Below are 20523 nucleotides of genomic sequence, written 5' to 3' on the forward strand. Positions count from 1 at the left end.
TGGCTGAGTAAATACTTTTTTCCCCCACTGTACATATAGAAGCAAACCGGATGGACATCAGGAAAATGTGTCACGCCCTGGCTCTGGGGACTCTTAAATGTTGAGCCAGGGTGTGTAGTGTCTATGTTTTGCGTTCTATGTGTTTCTTTCTAGATCGTTTATTTCTATGTTGGCCGGGGTGGTTCCCAATTAGAGACAGCTGTGGCTCGTTGTCTCTGATTGGGAACCATACTTAGGCAGCCTGTTTTGCACTTGTCATTTGTGGGATCTTGTTCCGTGTAGGTTTGTGTTTATGACCGAGGACTTCACGTTTCGTTTTGTTGTTTTGTTGAATTGTTTAAAGTACTAATTAAAAGATGTACGCATATCACGCTGCGCCTTGGTCCTTTCATTACGACGATCGTGACAAAATGATCGGAGAGGTTGAGAGTAGAAGTAGTTCAGGAGCAAAAAATAAAAAAAATAAAAAAATATATATATATATATATATATATATATATATAATAGAATTATTGTAAAATTAACTCTGTCCATAAGGTGTAGATAGTAAGTATAGTAAGTATAGACCAGAAGTAGAGGCCTGGGCATTGTTGTTCACTAATTTACTCCAAGTAGGGAAAGGATGGTGGGGTTGAAAAGTAATAAAGGGGAGTATGTATATACATATATTAAAAAAAACATGGGGGATTGGAAGTGATGCAGACAATTACATTGATAGAAGATACAATCTATCTGCAATATTAAGCTGATCCATTCCCCCCCCCCCCAAAAAAAAAAAAACTCTATTGCTAAATGTATTAATGAATAAATTGGGTACATTTCTTTAAATGGACAATTCTGTGAACTGTCTTGTGCAGGTTTTAAATTGACACAATCCCTGTTAGCAAAGGTATCAGCTAGAGACGATGTGCAGGAGCTTGCAGGGATTTGTAGTTTTGCATGATGTCTACTTTGATGCGAATTAGCGTTTGAGAATCTGAGAGTAAATTGAGTCGAATATATTGATAAAAGTCACCTTGTCCGAGAGAGCTTTACACGGTTATCAAAACGTCACACCTGGGTAAGCCTACATGAAACACAGCCCTTATTTTAAATGTTTCTAAAACAGCTAGCCAACATCACATCAAGCTGAAGCTAGAAAGCGACTAGCCGCACGTTTCGTTTTACCTTTTTTCAATTGACATTTCTTGATATATATCCATAAAAATGATGCCAGCTGATTCATGATTTCGACTGGCTGAGAAACGCTGCCCACCTTTCTGTCTCGTCCCGACTCTCGACACGTTTATTACTATGGTACAGCTGGAGATCGAATTTGAACATTGAAACAATGTTGGAGCGACAGACAGCAAGTTTTATACAAATCTCAGCTGTTGAAAACTAAATGTTAGTCTAAAAGAAATGTGAGATAATGTCTAGGTGATTTTTATAGTGGAGATCAAGCTGGGCTGATGAGAAAGTGGATTGGGCAGTCAGATGGAACAGAGTAAATAGGCATTTTAACCAATCAGCATTCAGGATTAGACTGTTGAGGTTTGGAATAAAAAGCCCACACAATAAATACTCTGCTACGGACTGTTTATTTTGTTCACAAATCAAGAAAAATATATGCAGCATTTCTAAATTAATCTTTTTTTTTTTTTCAAAGAAAGACACTATACAAATAGGGATCTATTCAAACAGTTCAACTGTTTACTTCCATGCTGAAAGAATGGCAGCTTCTGTATTCTGCCATGAAGGAAAACACTACCACACCGAGTCACAATCCAATTAGACTTAATTTTTTTCCTATACAAAAAAATTATGAATACCAAATACATTCCTGAAAAACAGCAGGCAACGAATTTGACAAAATATTTCATACAGCGATAACAAAAATAATAAAAATATGACTTTAGTCAATAAACAGAATAGATCGAAGGATTTGTACAAATACCACAGAACGACATCAATATTTCAATAACATTAGATACTGTATATTAGATTTCCTTTGTGATGTAGAACATGATGAGAGAGAGAGAGGAGGAATGACTGTAAGACAGACAGTTCAGTTCAGACCAGGGTTGCAAACGTTCCCAAAGTTCCCAGGTTTTCCAGAAATCCCAGGAGGATTCCCGGATTCCCGGCTGCTTATTTTGCAACCAGACCTACCAGTAGTAACATCTTCAGAGTTAGGGAGGCTACAGCACGTACTCTCTTATACAAAATGTACAAAACATCAGCCTCTAACTAGTTACACCAGAATACTGTCCTTTTTTACAGTAGTATGACAGTAGAAAAACATCATTGTGCCTAGAAGTTGTGTTGAGGAGACGCAAAGGTGACCCGGTGCTGCCCCTCAGTCTCCGCTAGTCATGTGACCTCAGTCATCGATGTCGAATGGTTCTGGAAGAGAGAGAAGAAAAAAATGTTTTATTAGATTTTTCTAAGAAACTAAGAATGTAGGTTTATACTGTGGTTGATGTCCAGCAAACGCAAAGCAAGCGAGTGTGGTATGCATATCCCAAACCTGACAAAACCAGTGCTGAGCAAAAATAAGATTCTGGAAGACACCTGCTTTCAATATACTTTGTATCCCTGATTTACTCAAGTGTTTCCTTTATTTTGGCAGTTACCTGTACAGTGGTAAAGCAAATGGACGTGATATTCATGCACATCCTAAACCTGAGAAAACCAGAGCTGAGAAAATATATCCTGACAAAGAAATGAAAGACCCACACAGTAAAGAGAAGGAAGGAAGGAAGGAAGGAGGAAAGGAAATGAAAGACCCCCACAGTGAAGAGAAGGAGGAAAGGAAGGAGGAAAGGAAATGAAAGACCCCCACAGTGAAGAGAAGGAGGAAAGGAAATGAAAGACCTCCACATCCCGTGGAACCACACCCTCTACCTATCAAACTTCCCCCTACACTTGACTACCCGTCAGTGACTCATCAATCAGGAGACTAACTGCCCAGTCAGTCAAAGAGCAAAAATGTATTTTTTCCTCATGGATCCACCAATCAGTGCATCCATTTCTGTGATTGACAGTTGATCCTGACAGAGAACGGCTGATGTCACAGTCCGGCTTCATAGTGCTAGCTAGCTGTCGTGGCGGACACCACTGTGCTTAAACGTAACTCTTCCTATCTTACCAGCTCACTCACACAGAGACTGGATCTCGGGACCTGTTTTGCAAACAAATGTGACCGTCCCCCTTCACAACATATTAGCCAGCTAGCAATTCGATGGCACGGGTGGAGACATTTCAAGCTGAGGAGTGAGTTTACAAATCCCTACTGCTGTCTTTATGCTGTCTGTCAGTAGGGCTGTCTCTATCCTGTCTGTCAGTAGGGCTGTCTCTACCCTGTCTGTCAGTAGGGCTGTCTCTACCCTGTCTGTCAGTAGGGCTGTCTCTACCCTGTCTGTCAGTAGGGCTGTCTCTACCCTGTCTGTCAGTAGGGCTGTCTCTATCCTGTCTGTCAGTAGGGCTGTCTCTACCCTGTCTGTCAGTAGGGCTGTCTCTATCCTGTCTGTCAGTAGGGCTGTCTCTACCCTGTCTGTCAGTAGGGCTGTCTCTATCCTGTCTGTCAGTAGGGCTGTCTCTACCCTGTCTGTCAGTAGGGCTGTCTCTACCCTGTCTGTCAGTAGGGCTGTCTCTACCCTGTCTGTCAGTAGGGCTGTCTCTACCATGTCTGTCAGTAGGGCTGTCTCTAGGGCTGTCTCTATCCTGTCTGTCAGTAGGGCTGTCTCTATCCTGTCTGTCAGTAGGGCTGTCTCTAGGGCTGTCTCTATCCTGTCTGTCAGTAGGGCTGTCTCTATCCTGTCTGTCAGTAGGGCTGTCTCTACCCTGTCTGTCAGTAGGGCTGTCTCTATCCTGTCTGTCAGTAGGGCTGTCTCTAGGGCTGTCTCTATCCTGTCTGTCAGTAGGGCTGTCTCTACCCTGTCTGTCAGTAGGGCTGTCTCTATCCTGTCTGTCAGTAGGGCTGTCTCTATCCTGTCTGTCAGTAGGGCTGTCTTTATCCTGTCTGTCAGTAGAGCTGTCTCTACCCTGTCTGTCAGTAGGGCTGTCTCTACCCTGTCTGTCAATAGGGCTGTCTCTATCCTGTCTGTCAGTAGGGCTGTCTCTAGGGCTGTCTCTACCCTGTCTGTCAGTAGGGCTGTCTCTATCCTGTCTGTCAGTAGGGCTGTCTCTATCCTGTCTGTCAGTAGGGCTGTCTCTATCCTGTCTGTCAGTAGGGCTGTCTTTATCCTGTCTGTCAGTAGGGCTGTCTCTATCCTGTCTGTCAGTAGGGCTGTCTCTATCCTGTCTGTCAGTAGGGCTGTCTCTATCCTGTCTGTCAGTAGGGCTGTCTTTATCCTGTCTGTCAGTAGGGCTGTCTCTATCCTGTCTGTCAGTAGGGCTGTCTCTACCCTGTCTGTCAGTAGGGCTGTATCTGTCCTGTCTGTCAGTAGGGCTGTCTCTACCCTGTCTGTCAGTAGGGCTGTCTCTACCCTGTCTGTCAGTAGGGCTGTATCTATCCTGTCTGTCAGTAGGGCTGTCTCTATCCTGTCTGTCAGTAGGGCTGTCTCTATCCTGTCATCAACATCCCTGGTCATCCCTACTGCCTCTGATCTGGCGGACTCACTAAACACAAATGCTTCTTTGTAAATTATGTCTGAGTTTTGGAGTGTGCCCCCGGCTATCCATAAATAAATAAAATACAAGAAAATTGTGCCGTCTGGTTTGCTTAATATAAGGAATTTGAAATTATTCAAACTTTTACTTTTGATACTTAAGTATATTTTAGCAATTACATTTACTTTTGATACTTAATTATATTTAAAACCAAATACTCAGACTTTTACACAAGTAGTATTTTATTGGGTGACTTTCACTTAAGTCATTTTCTATTGAGGTATCTTTACTTTTACTCAAGTATGATAATTGTGTACTTTTTCCACCACTGGTCTCCATCTAATACCCTACTGCAGAAAACGTCAAAACGACCCAGCCTTTCCTCAGACTGACCCTAGTGACTAGCTAGCTCAGGGATGTCAATCATACGGCCCGCGGGCCAGAACCGGCCCGCCAGATGGTTCAATCCGGCCCGCGAGACGACGTCCACTTTTTTTTTTTTTTTAAGGAACAGATATTCCAAATTTGTCCAGCAGAGGTCGCACTGAAATAACGAGAGATCCTGAAATAAACAGCACGTGACAGCAACGCGCCCAGAATGCGCCATCTGCCGAGCTTGCCTTATCGTTATTAAGCTCTTGTTGTCAAAATTACCCACTGTTGCACCCACATTACCAAAATGTCTTTGTCAAAAAGGAGAAAAGTTGACACAGAGTGCAGAGTTTTCCAAGAAAAATTGACTGATTCATATTTATTCACAGAAGTGAATGGGAAATCTGTGTGCTTGGTGTGTAATCAGCAAGTTTCAGTGCTCAAGGAATATAATATTCGGCGCCACTATGAGACTCATCATGGTGAAAAATACAACCATTTGCGAGGACAACTGAGAATAGAGAAGATAAATGAATTGTTAGTGGGTCTGAAGAAACAGCAGTCTGTTTTTACCCGTAGCCGAGAGGTCAGTGATGCAGCGGTGAAAGCTAGCTACCTTATTGCTAATGAGATAGCGTTAGGATCCAAGCCATTTTCTGAGGGTGAGTTCGTGAAAACATGCATGCTGAAGGCTGCAGAAATCGTGTGCCCTGAAAAGCGACAGGCCTTTGCCAACATTAGCCTAACGAGAAACACTGTCGCAGATAGAATTTCAGATCTCTCGGCAGACTTGGAGAGCCAAATGAATCACAAAGTCAAGTCATTTGTTGCATTTTCGGTTGCAATTGATGAGAGCACTGATATTACAGATGTTGCTCAACTGGCCATTTTCATTCGTGGTGTTGATGCGACTTTGACAGTCACAGAGGAGTTCCTTGGGTTGGTACCTATGACGGATACTACAACAGCGGATGACATTATGAGCTCTCTCGTCGGAGTGGACTGGTCCCGTGCCGTCAGCCTGGCTACAGATGGTGCGCCATCAATGATTGGGAGAAAAGCAGGCGTTGTGACAAAATTCAGAGATAAAGTACAGGCCGCAAATGGAGGACAAGAGTTTTGGACATTTCACTGTATTTTGCACCAGGAAGCATTGTGTTGCAAATCATTAAAAATGGATCATGTCATGGAGGTGGTTGTCCGCACTGTTAATTTCATCCGAGCAAGAGGTTTGAATCACCGTCAGTTTGACAGTCTTCTCAGTGATAAAGACATTACGCATGGCTTGCCATACCACACTGAAGTACGGTGATTAAGCCGAGGTGCCGTGCTGAAGCGTTTCTTTGAGCTACGAGAGCAAATTGAACAGTTCATGGAGAAAAAAGGCAAACCAGTGAAGGAACTTAAATGCCCAGAATGGGTGCAGGATCTTGCCTTTCTGGTGGATATTACAGAGCACCTGAATAATCTTAACAAAATGTTGCAGGGCCGCAAAAAAGTTGTCACTCAGTATTATGACAGCATACGCGCATTCAAGTTGAAACTGTCACTCTGGGAGACACAACTATCTAGCGGTGACACCGCTCATTTCCCTTGTCTAAGAGATGTGCGTGCGACCGGACTTAATGCTGACATGACTCAATACAAAGACAAGATTACAGGATTGCTGCGGGAGTTTGAGCGACGGTTTCAGGTCTTCGGTGAACTTGAGACAGAATTTGCCGTTTTTTGCTCGCCATTCACAGTCAAGGCTTCTGATCTGCCCGCTGACATCCAACTCGAAATAATTGACTTGCAGTGTGATTCAGGTATGAAGGACAAATTTGCCTCTGTGGGCTTGGACACATTTTATCAGTATCTCTTGCCAGGGTGCCCCAAATTAACAGCCCTGGCTGCAAAGGTTTTATGCATGTTTGGGACTACCTATCTTTGTGAACAGGTTTTCTCTGTAATGAACATCAATAAAACAAAGCTGCGCTCAAGGCTAACACACAAGCACTTAAATGACATTATGAAATTGGCTGCTACTCAGGATTTGACACCTGATATTGATGCAATCGTGAAGGCTAAAAGATGCCAAGTTTCAGGAGCAGCCGGTAGGCCGCAGTGAGAGAAAGAGAGGGGAGGGGGTTAAACAGCGAGTAGGTCAAGTCTAATTGTAAGACTTGTAATGCTCTTTAAGAGACGTTTTGCACTCTGAAGAATACAGTTCTGTGAAAAAATAACATTTACTGTGGTAATGTAATATTTAAAGACCATGAACATTGTGATAACGTTCTTCATAGCTTTAGTTTGTGCATAGTGTGGTGAGTCAGTTCAGGTGGTCAGAATGTATACTGTCCATTAAAATAAGTTAAGTTAATAAGTTAATAAAACAAGTTGTTTTAATCAAAGTGAAATGCCATTTTTTCAGTTCCATAGGCCTATCTGTGAATACATGTTTTGTGCCTTTGTAGATCCACTGTGATCTGTGAGTTATAATGCACATATGTAGGCTAAATGATAAATTAAGGCATAATATTGAAAAACAAAGGTAAAGATTTGGAGTTGACGTTATTTATAGGTTATTTTGCTATTATTTTACTGGCCCGGCCCACTTGAGATCAGATTGCGCTGTATGTGGCCCCTGAACCAAAATGAGTTTGACACCCCTGAGCTAGCTGTTAACTGCCATCTGCAGTGGCTTGATGCATTTAGGACCTGGAGGTCATCCTGAAGAGTTGTTATTAGGCTGTTGTGGATGACCGCCTGCTGTCTGTCAGTAGGGCTGTCTCCATTCTCCTCTGCTAGTCTGCTGTCTGTCAGTAGGGCTGTCTCCATTCTCCTCTGCTGTCTGTCAGTAGGGCTGTCTCCATTCTCCTCTGCTAGTCTGCTGTCTGTCAGTAGGGCTGTCTCCATTCTCCTCTGCTAGTCTGCTGTCTGTCAGTAGGGCTGTCTCCATTCTCCTCTGCTAGTCTGCTGTCTGTCAGTAGGGCTGTCTCCATTCTCCTCTGCTAGTCTGCTGTCTGTCAGTAGGGCTGTCTCCATTCTCCTCTGCTAGTCTGCTGTCTGTCAGTAGGGCTGTCTCCATTCTCCTCTGCTAGTCTGCTGTCTGTCAGTAGGGCTGTCTCCATTCTCCTCTGCTAGTCTGCTGTCTGTCAGTAGGGCTGTCTCCATTCTCCTCTGCTAGTCTGCTGTCTGTCAGTAGGGCTGTCTCCATTCTCCTCTGCTAGTCTGCTGTCTGTCTGTAGGGCTGTCTCCATTCTCCTCTGCTAGTCTGCTGTCTGTCAGTAGGGCTGTCTCCATTCTCCTCTGCTAGTCTGCTGTCTGTCAGTAGGGCTGTCTCCATTCTCCTCTGCTAGTCTGCTGTCTGTCAGTAGGGCTGTCTCCATTATCCTCTGCTAGTCTGCTGTCTGTCAGTAGGGCTGTCTCCATTCTCCTCTGCTAGTCTGCTGTCTGTCAGTAGGGCTGTCTCCATTCTCCTCTGCTAGTCTGCTGTCTGTCAGTAGGGCTGTCTCCATTCTCCTCTGCTAGTCTGCTGTCTGTCAGTAGGGCTGTCTCCATTCTCCTCTGCTAGTCTGCTGTCTGTCAGTAGGGCTGTCTCCATTCTCCTCTGCTAGTCTGCTGTCTGTCAGTAGGGCTGTCTCCATTCTCCTCTGCTAGTCTGCTGTCTGTCAGTAGGGCTGTCTCCATTCTCCTCTGCTAGTCTGCTGTCTGTCAGTAGGGCTGTCTCCATTCTCCTCTGCTAGTCTGCTGTCTGTCAGTAGGGCTGTCTCCATTCTCCTCTGCTAGTCTGCTGTCTGTCAGTAGGGCTGTCTCCATTCTCCTCTGCTAGTCTGCTGTCTGTCAGTAGGGCTGTCTCCATTCTCCTCTGCTAGTCTGCTGTCTGTCAGTAGGGCTGTCTCCATTCTCCTCTGCTAGTCTGCTGTCTGTCAGTAGGGCTGTCTCCATTCTCCTCTGCTAGTCTGCTGTCTGTCAGTAGGGCTGTCTCCATTCTCCTCTGCTAGTCTGCTGTCTGTCAGTAGGGCTGTCTCCATTCTCCTCTGCTAGTCTGCTGTCTGTCAGTAGGGCTGTCTCCATTCTCCTCTGCTAGTCTGCTGTCTGTCAGTAGGGCTGTCTCCATTCTCCTCTGCTAGTCTGCTGTCTGTCAGTAGGGCTGTCTCCATTCTCCTCTGCTAGTCTGCTGTCTGTCAGTAGGGCTGTCTCCATTCTCCTCTGCTAGTCTGCTGTCTGTCAGTAGGGCTGTCTCCATTCTCCTCTGCTAGTCTGCTGTCTGTCAGTAGGGCTGTCTCCATTCTCCTCTGCTAGTCTGCTGTCTGTCAGTAGGGCTGTCTCCCTTCTCCTCTGCTAGTCTGCTGTCTGTCAGTAGGGCTGTCTCCATTCTCCTCTGCTAGTCTGCTGTCTGTCAGTAGGGCTGTCTCCATTCTCCTCTGCTGTCTGTCAGTAGGGCTGTCTCCATTCTCCTCTGCTAGTCTGCTGTCTGTCAGTAGGGCTGTCTCCATTCTCCTCTGCTGTCTGTCAGTAGGGCTGTCTCCATTCTCCTCTGCTAGTCTGCTGTCTGTCAGTAGGGCTGTCTCCATTCTCCTCTGCTAGTCTGCTGTCTGTCAGTAGGGCTGTCTCCATTCTCCTCTGCTAGTCTGCTGTCTGTCAGTAGGGCTGTCTCCATTCTCCTCTGCTAGTCTGCTGTCTGTCAGTAGGGCTGTCTCCATTCTCCTCTGCTAGTCTGCTGTCTGTCAGTAGGGCTGTCTCCATTCTCCTCTGCTAGTCTGCTGTCTGTCAGTAGGGCTGTCTCCATTCTCCTCTGCTAGTCTGCTGTCTGTCAGTAGGGCTGTCTCCATTCTCCTCTGCTAGTCTGCTGTCTGTCAGTAGGGCTGTCTCCATTCTCCTCTGCTAGTCTGCTGTCTGTCAGTAGGGCTGTCTCCATTCTCCTCTGCTAGTCTGCTGTCTGTCAGTAGGGCTGTCTCCATTCTCCTCTGCTAGTCTGCTGTCTGTCAGTAGGGCTGTCTCCATTCTCCTCTGCTAGTCTGCTGTCTGTCAGTAGGGCTGTCTCCATTCTCCTCTGCTAGTCTGCTGTCTGTCAGTAGGGCTGTCTCCATTCTCCTCTGCTAGTCTGCTGTCTGTCAGTAGGGCTGTCTCCATTCTCCTCTGCTAGTCTGCTGTCTGTCAGTAGGGCTGTCTCCATTCTCCTCTGCTAGTCTGCTGTCTGTCAGTAGGGCTGTCTCCATTCTCCTCTGCTAGTCTGCTGTCTGTCAATAGGGCTGTCTCCATTCTCCTCTGCTAGTCTGCTGTCTGTCAGTAGGGCTGTCTCCATTCTCCTCTGCTAGTCTGCTGTCTGTCAGTAGGGCTGTCTCCATTCTCCTCTGCTAGTCTGCTGTCTGTCAGTAGGGCTGTCTCCATTCTCCTCTGCTAGTCTGCTGTCTGTCAGTAGGGCTGTCTCCATTCTCCTCTGCTAGTCTGCTGTCTGTCAGTAGGGCTGTCTCCATTCTCCTCTGCTAGTCTGCTGTCTGTCAGTAGGGCTGTCTCCATTCTCCTCTGCTAGTCTGCTGTCTGTCAGTAGGGCTGTCTCCATTCTCCTCTGCTAGTCTGCTGTCTGTCAGTAGGGCTGTCTCCATTCTCCTCTGCTGTCTGTCAGTAGGGCTGTCTCCATTCTCCTCTGCTAGTCTGCTGTCTGTCAGTAGGGCTGTCTCCATTCTCCTCTGCTGTCTGTCAGTAGGGCTGTCTCCATTCTCCTCTGCTAGTCTGCTGTCTGTCAGTAGGGCTGTCTCCATTCTCCTCTGCTAGTCTGCTGTCTGTCAGTAGGGCTGTCTCCATTCTCCTCTGCTAGTCTGCTGTCTGTCAGTAGGGCTGTCTCCATTCTCCTCTGCTAGTCTGCTGTCTGTCAGTAGGGCTGTCTCCATTCTCCTCTGCTAGTCTGCTGTCTGTCAGTAGGGCTGTCTCCATTCTCCTCTGCTAGTCTGCTGTCTGTCAATAGGGCTGTCTCCATTCTCCTCTGCTAGTCTGCTGTCTGTCAGTAGGGCTGTCTCCATTCTCCTCTGCTAGTCTGCTGTCTGTCAGTAGGGCTGTCTCCATTCTCCTCTGCTAGTCTGCTGTCTGTCAGTAGGGCTGTCTCCATTCTCCTCTGCTAGTCTGCTGTCTGTCAGTAGGGCTGTCTCCATTCTCCTCTGCTGTCTGTCAGTAGGGCTGTCTCCATTCTCCTCTGCTAGTCTGCTGTCTGTCAGTAGGGCTGTCTCCATTCTCCTCTGCTAGTCTGCTGTCTGTCAGTAGGGCTGTCTCCATTCTCCTCTGCTAGTCTGCTGTCTGTCAGTAGGGCTGTCTCCATTCTCCTCTGCTAGTCTGCTGTCTGTCAGTAGGGCTGTCTCCATTCTCCTCTGCTAGTCTGCTGTCTGTCAGTAGGGCTGTCTCCATTCTCCTCTGCTGTCTGTCAGTAGGGCTGTCTCCATTCTCCTCTGCTGTCTGTCAGTAGGGCTGTCTCCATTCTCCTCTGCTAGTCTGCTGTCTGTCAGTAGGGCTGTCTCCATTCTCCTCTGCTAGTCTGCTGTCTGTCAGTAGGGCTGTCTCCATTCTCCTCTGCTAGTCTGCTGTCTGTCAGTAGGGCTGTCTCCATTCTCCTCTGCTAGTCTGCTGTCTGTCAGTAGGGCTGTCTCCATTCTCCTCTGCTAGTCTGCTGTCTGTCAGTAGGGCTGTCTCCATTCTCCTCTGCTAGTCTGCTGTCTGTCAGTAGGGCTGTCTCCATTCTCCTCTGCTAGTCTGCTGTCTGTCAGTAGGGCTGTCTCCATTCTCCTCTGCTGTCTGTCAGTAGGGCTGTCTCCATTCTCCTCTGCTAGTCTGCTGTCTGTCAGTAGGGCTGTCTCCATTCTCCTCTGCTAGTCTGCTGTCTGTCAGTAGGGCTGTCTCCATTCTCCTCTGCTAGTCTGCTGTCTGTCAGTAGGGCTGTCTCCATTCTCCTCTGCTAGTCTGCTGTCTGTCAGTAGGGCTGTCTCCATTCTCCTCTGCTAGTCTGCTGTCTGTCAGTAGGGCTGTCTCCATTCTCCTCTGCTAGTCTGCTGTCTGTCAGTAGGGCTGTCTCCATTCTCCTCTGCTAGTCTGCTGTCTGTCAGTAGGGCTGTCTCCATTCTCCTCTGCTAGTCTGCTGTCTGTCAGTAGGGCTGTCTCCATTCTCCTCTGCTAGTCTGCTGTCTGTCAGTAGGGCTGTCTCCATTCTCCTCTGCTAGTCTGCTGTCTGTCAGTAGGGCTGTCTCCATTCTCCTCTGCTAGTCTGCTGTCTGTCTGTAGGGCTGTCTCCATTCTCCTCTGCTAGTCTGCTGTCTGTCAGTAGGGCTGTCTCCATTCTCCTCTGCTAGTCTGCTGTCTGTCAGTAGGGCTGTCTCCATTCTCCTCTGCTAGTCTGCTGTCTGTCAGTAGGGCTGTCTCCATTCTCCTCTGCTAGTCTGCTGTCTGTCAGTAGGGCTGTCCCCATTCTCCTCTGCTAGTCTGCTGTCTGTCAGTAGGGCTGTCTCCATTCTCCTCTGCTAGTCTGCTGTCTGTCAGTAGGGCTGTCTCCATTCTCCTCTGCTAGTCTGCTGTCTGTCAGTAGGGCTGTCTCCATTCTCCTCTGCTAGTCTGCTGTCTGTCAGTAGGGCTGTCTCCATTCTCCTCTGCTAGTCTGCTGTCTGTCAGTAGGGCTGTCTCCATTCTCCTCTGCTAGTCTGCTGTCTGTCAGTAGGGCTGTCTCCATTCTCCTCTGCTAGTCTGCTGTCTGTCAGTAGGGCTGTCTCCATTCTCCTCTGCTAGTCTGCTGTCTGTCAGTAGGGCTGTCTCCATTCTCCTCTGCTAGTCTGCTGTCTGTCAGTAGGGCTGTCTCAATTCTCCTCTGCTAGTCTGCTGTCTGTCAGTAGGGCTGTCTCCATTCTCCTCTGCTAGTCTGCGGTCTGTCAGTAGGGCTGTCTCCATTCTCCTCTGCTAGTCTGCTGTCTGTCAGTAGGGCTGTCTCCATTCTCCTCTGCTAGTCTGTTGTCTGTCAGTAGGGCTGTCTCCATTCTCCTCTGCTGTCTGTCAGTAGGGCTGTCTCCATTCTCCTCTGCTAGTCTGCTGTCTGTCAGTAGGGCTGTCTCCATTCTCCTCTGCTAGTCTGCTGTCTGTCAGTAGGGCTGTCTCCATTCTCCTCTGCTAGTCTGCTGTCTGTCAGTAGGGCTGTCTCCATTCTCCTCTGCTAGTCTGCTGTCTGTCAGTAGGGCTGTCTCCATTCTCCTCTGCTAGTCTGCTGTCTGTCAGTAGGGCTGTCTCCATTCTCCTCTGCTAGTCTGCTGTCTGTCAGTAGGGCTGTCTCCATTCTCCTCTGCTAGTCTGCTGTCTGTCAGTAGGGCTGTCTCCATTCTCCTCTGCTAGTCTGCTGTCTGTCAGTAGGGCTGTCTCCATTCTCCTCTGCTAGTCTGCTGTCTGTCAGTAGGGCTGTCTCCATTCTCCTCTGCTAGTCTGCTGTCTGTCAGTAGGGCTGTCTCCATTCTCCTCTGCTAGTCTGCTGTCTGTCAGTAGGGCTGTCTCCATTCTCCTCTGCTAGTCTGCTGTCTGTCAGTAGGGCTGTCTCCATTCTCCTCTGCTAGTCTGCTGTCTGTCAGTAGGGCTGTCTCCATTCTCCTCTGCTAGTCTGCTGTCTGTCAGTAGGGCTGTCTCCATTCTCCTCTGCTAGTCTGCTGTCTGTCAGTAGGGCTGTCTCCATTCTCCTCTGCTAGTCTGCTGTCTGTCAATAGGGCTGTCTCCATTCTCCTCTGCTAGTCTGCTGTCTGTCAGTAGGGCTGTCTCCATTCTCCTCTGCTAGTCTGCTGTCTGTCAGTAGGGCTGTCTCCATTCTCCTCTGCTAGTCTGCTGTCTGTCAGTAGGGCTGTCTCCATTCTCCTCTGCTAGTCTGCTGTCTGTCAGTAGGGCTGTCTCCATTCTCCTCTGCTAGTCTGCTGTCTGTCAGTAGGGCTGTCTCCATTCTCCTCTGCTAGTCTGCTGTCTGTCAGTAGGGCTATCTCCATTCTCCTCTGCTAGTCTGCTGTCTGTCAGTAGGGCTGTCTCCATTCTCCTCTGCTAGTCTGCTGTCTGTCAGTAGGGCTGTCTCCATTCTCCTATGCTGTCTGTCAGTAGGGCTGTCTCCATTCTCCTCTGCTAGTCTGCTGTCTGTCAGTAGGGCTGTCTCCATTCTCCTCTGCTGTCTGTCAGTAGGGCTGTCTCCATTCTCCTCTGCTAGTCTGCTGTCTGTCAGTAGGGCTGTCTCCATTCTCCTCTGCTAGTCTGCTGTCTGTCAGTAGGGCTGTCTCCATTCTCCTCTGCTAGTCTGCTGTCTGTCAGTAGGGCTGTCTCCATTCTCCTCTGCTAGTCTGCTGTCTGTCAGTAGGGCTGTCTCCATTCTCCTCTGCTAGTCTGCTGTCTGTCAGTAGGGCTGTCTCCATTCTCCTCTGCTAGTCTGCTGTCTGTCAGTAGGGCTGTCTCCATTCTCCTCTGCTAGTCTGCTGTCTGTCAGTAGGGCTGTCCCCATTCTCCTCTGCTAGTCTGCTGTCTGTCAGTAGGGCTGTCTCCATTCTCCTCTGCTAGTCTGCTGTCTGTCAGTAGGGCTGTCTCCATTCTCCTCTGCTAGTCTGCTGTCTGTCAGTAGGGCTGTCTCCATTCTCCTCTGCTAGTCTGCTGTCTGTCAGTAGGGCTGTCTCCATTCTCCTCTGCTAGTCTGCTGTCTGTCAGTAGGGCTGTCTCCATTCTCCTCTGCTAGTCTGCTGTCTGTCAGTAGGGCTGTCTCCATTCTCCTCTGCTAGTCTGCTGTCTGTCAGTAGGGCTGTCTCCATTCTCCTCTGCTAGTCTGCTGTCTGTCAGTAGGGCTGTCTCCATTCTCCTCTGCTAGTCTGCTGTCTGTCAGTAGGGCTGTCTCCATTCTCCTCTGCTAGTCTGCTGTCTGTCAGTAGGGCTGTCTCCATTCTCCTCTGCTAGTCTGCGGTCTGTCAGTAGGGCTGTCTCCATTCTCCTCTGCTAGTCTGCTGTCTGTCAGTAGGGCTGTCTCCATTCTCCTCTGCTAGTCTGCTGTCTGTCAGTAGGGCTGTCTCCATTCTCCTCTGCTGTCTGTCAGTAGGGCTGTCTCCATTCTCCTCTGCTAGTCTGCTGTCTGTCAGTAGGGCAGTCTCCATTCTCCTCTGCTAGTCTGCTGTCTGTCAGTAGGGCTGTCTCCATTCTCCTCTGCTAGTCTGCTGTCTGTCAGTAGGGCTGTCTCCATTCTCCTCTGCTAGTCTGCTGTCTGTCAGTAGGGCTGTCTCCATTCTCCTCTGCTAGTCTGCTGTCTGTCAGTAGGGCTGTCTCCATTCTCCTCTGCTAGTCTGCTGTCTGTCAGTAGGGCTGTCTCCATTCTCCTCTGCTAGTCTGCTGTCTGTCAGTAGGGCTGTCTCCATTCTCCTCTGCTAGTCTGCTGTCTGTCAGTAGGGCTGTCTCCATTCTCCTCTGCTAGTCTGCTGTCTGTCAGTAGGGCTGTCTCCATTCTCCTCTGCTAGTCTGCTGTCTGTCAGTAGGGCTGTCTCCATTCTCCTCTGCTAGTCTGCTGTCTGTCAGTAGGGCTGTCTCCATTCTCCTCTGCTAGTCTGCTGTCTGTCAGTAGGGCTGTCTCCATTCTCCTCTGCTAGTCTGCTGTCTGTCAGTAGGGCTGTCTCCATTCTCCTCTGCTAGTCTGCTGTCTGTCAGTAGGGCTGTCTCCATTCTCCTCTGCTAGTCTGCTGTCTGTCAGTAGGGCTGTCTCCATTCTCCTCTGCTAGTCTGCTGTCTGTCAGTAGGGCTGTCTCCATTCTCCTCTGATAGTCTGCTGTCTGTCAGTAGGGCTGTCTCCATTCTCCTCTGCTAGTCTGCTGTCTGTCAGTAGGGCTGTCTCCATTCTCCTCTGCTAGTCTGCTGTCTGTCAGTAGGGCTGTCTCCATTCTCCTCTGCTAGTCTGCTGTCTGTCAGTAGGGCTGTCTCCATTCTCCTCTGCTAGTCTGCTGTCTGTCAGTAGGGCTGTCTCCATTCTCCTCTGCTAGTCTGCTGTCTGTCAGTAGGGCTGTCTCCATTCTCCTCTGCTAGTCTGCTGTCTGTCAGTAGGGCTGTCTCCATTCTCCTCTGCTAGTCTGCTGTCTGTCAGTAGGGCTGTCTCCATTCTCCTCTGCTAGTCTGCTGTCTGTCAGTAGGGCTGTCTCCAGAGCCTGGATTGCTCCTATTACTACTACCTACAGTACCAGTCAAAAGTTTGGACACACCTACTCATTCAAGGGTTTTATTTTATTGTGTACTATTTTCTATATTATAGAATAATAGTGAAGACAACAAAACTATGAAATAACACATATGGAATCATTTAGTAATAAAAAAAGTGTTCAATGTAGCCACCCTTTGCCTTGATGACAGCTTTGCACACTCTTGGCATTCTCTCAACCAGCTTCATGAGGTAGTCACCTGGAATGCATTTCAATTAACAGGTGTGCCTTCTTAAAAGTTAATTTGTGGAATTTCTTTCCTTCTTAATGCATTTAAGCCAATCAGTTGTGTTGTGACAAGGTAGGGGGGTATACAGAAGATAGCCCTATTTAGTAAAAGACCAAGTCCATATTTGATTTTATTTGATTTTATTTAACCTTTATTTAACTAGGCAAGTCAGTTAAGAACAAATTCTTATTTACAATGACGGCCTACACCGGCCAAATCCGGACGACGCTGGGCCAATTGTGCGCCGCCCTATGGGACTCCCAATCACGGCCGGTTGTGATACAGCCTGGAATCGAACCAGGGGGTCTGTAGTGACGCCTCAAGCACTGAGATGCAGTGCCTTAGACTGCTGTGCCACTCGGGAGCCCATATTATGGCAAGAACTACTCAAATAAGCAAAGAGAAACGACAGTCCATCATTACTTTAAGACATGAAGGTCAGTCAATGAGGAAAATGTCAAGAACTTTGAAAGTTTCTTCAAGTGCAGTCGCAAAAACCATCAAGCGCTATGATGAAACTGGCTCTCATGAGGACCGCCACAGGAAAGGAAGACCCAGAGTTACCTCTGCTGCAGAGGATATGTTCATTAGAAAGTTACCAGCCTCAGAAATTGCAGCCCAAATAAATGATCTGCGCATGTGTGGTTCCCACCGTGAAGCATGGAGGAGGAGGTGTGATGGTGTGGGGTTGCTTTGCTGGTGACACTGTCTGTGATTTATTTAGAATTCAAGGCACACTTAACCAGCATGGCTACCAGAGCATTCTGCAGCGATTTGCCATCCCATCAGGTTTGTGCTTAGTGGGACTATCATTTGTTTTTCAACAGGACAATGACCCAACAAACCTCCAGGCTGTGTAAGGGCTATTTGACCAAGAAGGAGAGTGATGGAGTGCTGCATCAGATGACCTGGCCTCCACAATCACCCGACCTCAACCCGATTGAGATGGTTTGGAATGAGATGGACCGCAGAGTGAAGGAAAGCAGCCAACAAGACTGTTGGAAAAGCATTCCAGGTGAAGCTGGTTGACAGAATGCCAAGCGTGTGCAAAGCTGTCATCAAGGCAAAGGGTGGCTACTTTGAAGAATTTAACCCTTTTTTGGTTTCTAGATGATTTCATATGTGTTATTTCATAGTTTTGATGTCTTCACTAGTATTCTACAATGTAGAAAATAGTTTTTAAAAAATAAGAAAAATCCTTGAATGAGTAGGTGTGTCCAAACTTTTGACTGGTACTGTACATCAAAAGTAGAAACTGAGATGGTCAACTAACTTGATATCCCACTGCTGGCTTGCCTCTGAAGCTAAGCAGTGTTTGTCCTGGTCATTCCCTGGATGGGAGACCAGATGCTGTGGGAAGTGGTGTTGGAGGGCCAGTAGGAGGTGGTCTTTCCTCTGGTCAAAAAATAACAAAATAATACCCCAGGGCAGTGATTGGGGACATTGCCCTGTGTAGGGTGCCGTCTTTCGGATGGGACGATAAACGGGTGTCCTGACTCTCTGTGGTCACTGAAGACCCCATGGCTCTTATTGTAAGAGTAGGGGTGTTAACCCCGGTGTCCTGACCAAAGTCCCAATCTGGCCCTCTGACCGGCGAATCAGAGCGGAGCAACGGGAGGAGATTTCTACGATTTTACTGAGTTACAGTTCATATGAGGAAAGTAGTCAATTGAAATAAATTCATTAGGCCCTAATCTATGGATTTCACATGACTGGGGATACAGATATTCATCTGTTGGTCACAGATACCTTTAAAAAATGAGTCTCACAATGGGCCTCAGGATCTCATCACGGTATTTTTTTACATTAAAATTGCCATTGATAAAATGCAATTATGTTTGTTGTCCGTAGCTTATGCCTGTCCATACCATAACCCCACCGCCACCATGGGGCACTCTGTTCACAACGTTGACATCAGCAAACCGCTCGCCCACACAACACCAAACACATGGTCTGCGGTTGTGAGGCCAGTTGGACGTACTGCCAAATCCTCTAAAACGACATTTGAGGCAGCTTATTGTAGAGAAATTAATATTAAATTCTCTGGCAACAGCTCTGGTGGACATTCCTGCAGGCAGCATGCCAATTGCACGCTCCCTCAAAACTTGAGACATCTGTGGCATTGTGTTGTGTGAAAAAACAGCACATTTTAGAGTGGCCTTTTTATTGTCCCCAGCACAAGGTGCACCTGTGTAATGATCATGCTGTTTAATAGTGGATGGATTATCTTGGCAAAGGGGAAATGCTCACTAACAGGGATGTAAACAAACGTGTGCACAAAATTAAAGAGAAATAAGCTTTTTGTGCGTATGGAACATTTCTGGGATAATTTATTTCAGCTCATGAAACACTTCACATGTTGTGTTTATATTTTTGTTCAGTGTAAGTAATAGCTTCTTCAATATGAGATGAAAATAATATTGTCCAACCCATTGGGTATCTCCCCTTACAAGCCATGTCTTGAAATATGCAGATAGATGGATTAAAAGTAAACTTACATTGTAAAAATGTCTGCCAGAAATTTGTTTCATTTCAGAAAACTCAATAGGTTCTCCTTTTTAGTCTTTAAGCCAGAGGAAAGGACCAGTGTGAGGCAGAGTCCCAAAAGACACCCTATTCCCAATAGGGCTCTGGTCAAAAGTAGTGCACTAGGTAGGGAATAGGGTGCCATTTGGGAAGCATTCATGATGTATGCAGGGACCAACGTAGTGCACTGATCAGAATCCTGTTGATACATACATAAACATGGCATGTAGTTCATACATTTACAACCAAATTCCCCCAGAGAGAGACAGACAGACTGCTGAGGAGGCAGCTGTACAGGACTCATCAATACACATTAAGACTGGAGGATGAACACACAACAACGCATCAAAACACACTGATACAGTCTCAGCTGAATAGTAAAGCAGGTGATGACCTCAGTACAGTAGCTGAATAGTAAAGTAGGTGATGGCCTCAGTACAGTAGCTGAATAGTAATAGTAAAGTAGGTGATGGCCTCAGTACAGTAGCTGAATAGTAAAGTAGGTGATGACCTCAGTACAGTAGCTGAATAGTAATAGTAAAGTAGGTGATGGCCTCAGTACAGTAGCTGAATAGTAAAGTAGGTGATGACCTCAGTACAGTAGCTGAATAGTAAAGTAGGTGATGACCTCAGTACAGTAGCTGAATAGTAAAGTAGGTGATGGCCTCAGTACAGTAGCTGAATAGTAAAGTAGGTGATGGCCTCAGTACAGTAGCTGAATAGTAAAGTAGGTGATGACCTCAGTACAGTAGCTGAATAGTAAAGTAGGTGATGACCTCAGTACAGTAGCTGAATAGTAATAGTAAAGTAGGTGATGGCCTCAGTACAGTAGCTGAATAGTAAAGTAGGTGATGGCCTCAGTACAGTAGCTGAATAGTAAAGTAGGTTATGGCCTCAGTACAGTAGCTGATTAGTAAAGTAGGTCATGACCTCAGTACAGTAGCTGAACAGTAAAGCAGGTGATGGCCTCAGTACAGTAGCTGAATAGTAAAGTAGGTGATGGCCTCAGTACAGTAGCTGAATAGTAAAGTAGGTGATGGCCTCAGTACAGTAGCTGAATAGTAAAGTAGGTGATGGCCTCAGTACAGTAGCTGAATAGTAAAGTAGGTGATGACCTCAGTACAGTAGCTGAATAGTAAAGTAGGTGATGACCTCAGTACAGTAGCTGAATAGTAATAGTAAAGTAGGTGATGACCTCAGTACAGTAGCTGAATAGTAATAGTAAAGTAGGTGATGACCTCAGTACAGTAGCTGAATAGTAATAGTAAAGTAGGTGATGACCTCAGTACAGTAGCTGAATAGTAAAGTAGGTGATGGCCTCAGTACAGTAGCTGAATAGTAATAGTAAAGTAGGTGATGGCCTCAGTACAGTAGCTGAATAGTAAAGTAGGTGATGGCCTCAGTACAGTAGCTGAATAGTAAAGTAGGTGATGGCCTCAGTACAGTAGCTGAATAGTAAAGTAGGTGATGACCTCAGTACAGTAGCTGAATAGTAATAGTAAAGTAGGTGATGGCCTCAATACAGTAGCTGAATAGTAAAGTAGGTGATGGCCTCAGTACAGTAGCTGAATAGTAAAGTAGGTGATGACCTCAGTACAGTAGCTG

General features: G+C 47.0%; 1 protein-coding gene across 1 annotated transcript in view; it reads right to left on the reverse strand.

Annotated features, from left to right (window-relative positions):
- Positions 1–1562: 1562 nt before the first annotated feature.
- LOC311117816 (phospholipid phosphatase-related protein type 1) overlaps positions 1563–20523 on the reverse strand; it is a 76993-nt gene continuing 58032 nt past the window's right edge. The window contains exon 7 of the mRNA XM_084192724.1: positions 1563–2385. Within this exon, the coding sequence (XP_084048850.1) occupies positions 2353–2385 (33 nt within the window). The 3' untranslated portion in view covers positions 1563–2352. The remainder of the gene's footprint in view (positions 2386–20523) is intronic.

Source organism: Coregonus lavaretus (genome assembly GCF_964263955.1).
Source record: "Coregonus lavaretus genome assembly, contig: HAP1_SCAFFOLD_204, whole genome shotgun sequence".
NCBI classification, from domain to species: Eukaryota; Metazoa; Chordata; class Actinopteri; order Salmoniformes; family Salmonidae; genus Coregonus; species Coregonus lavaretus.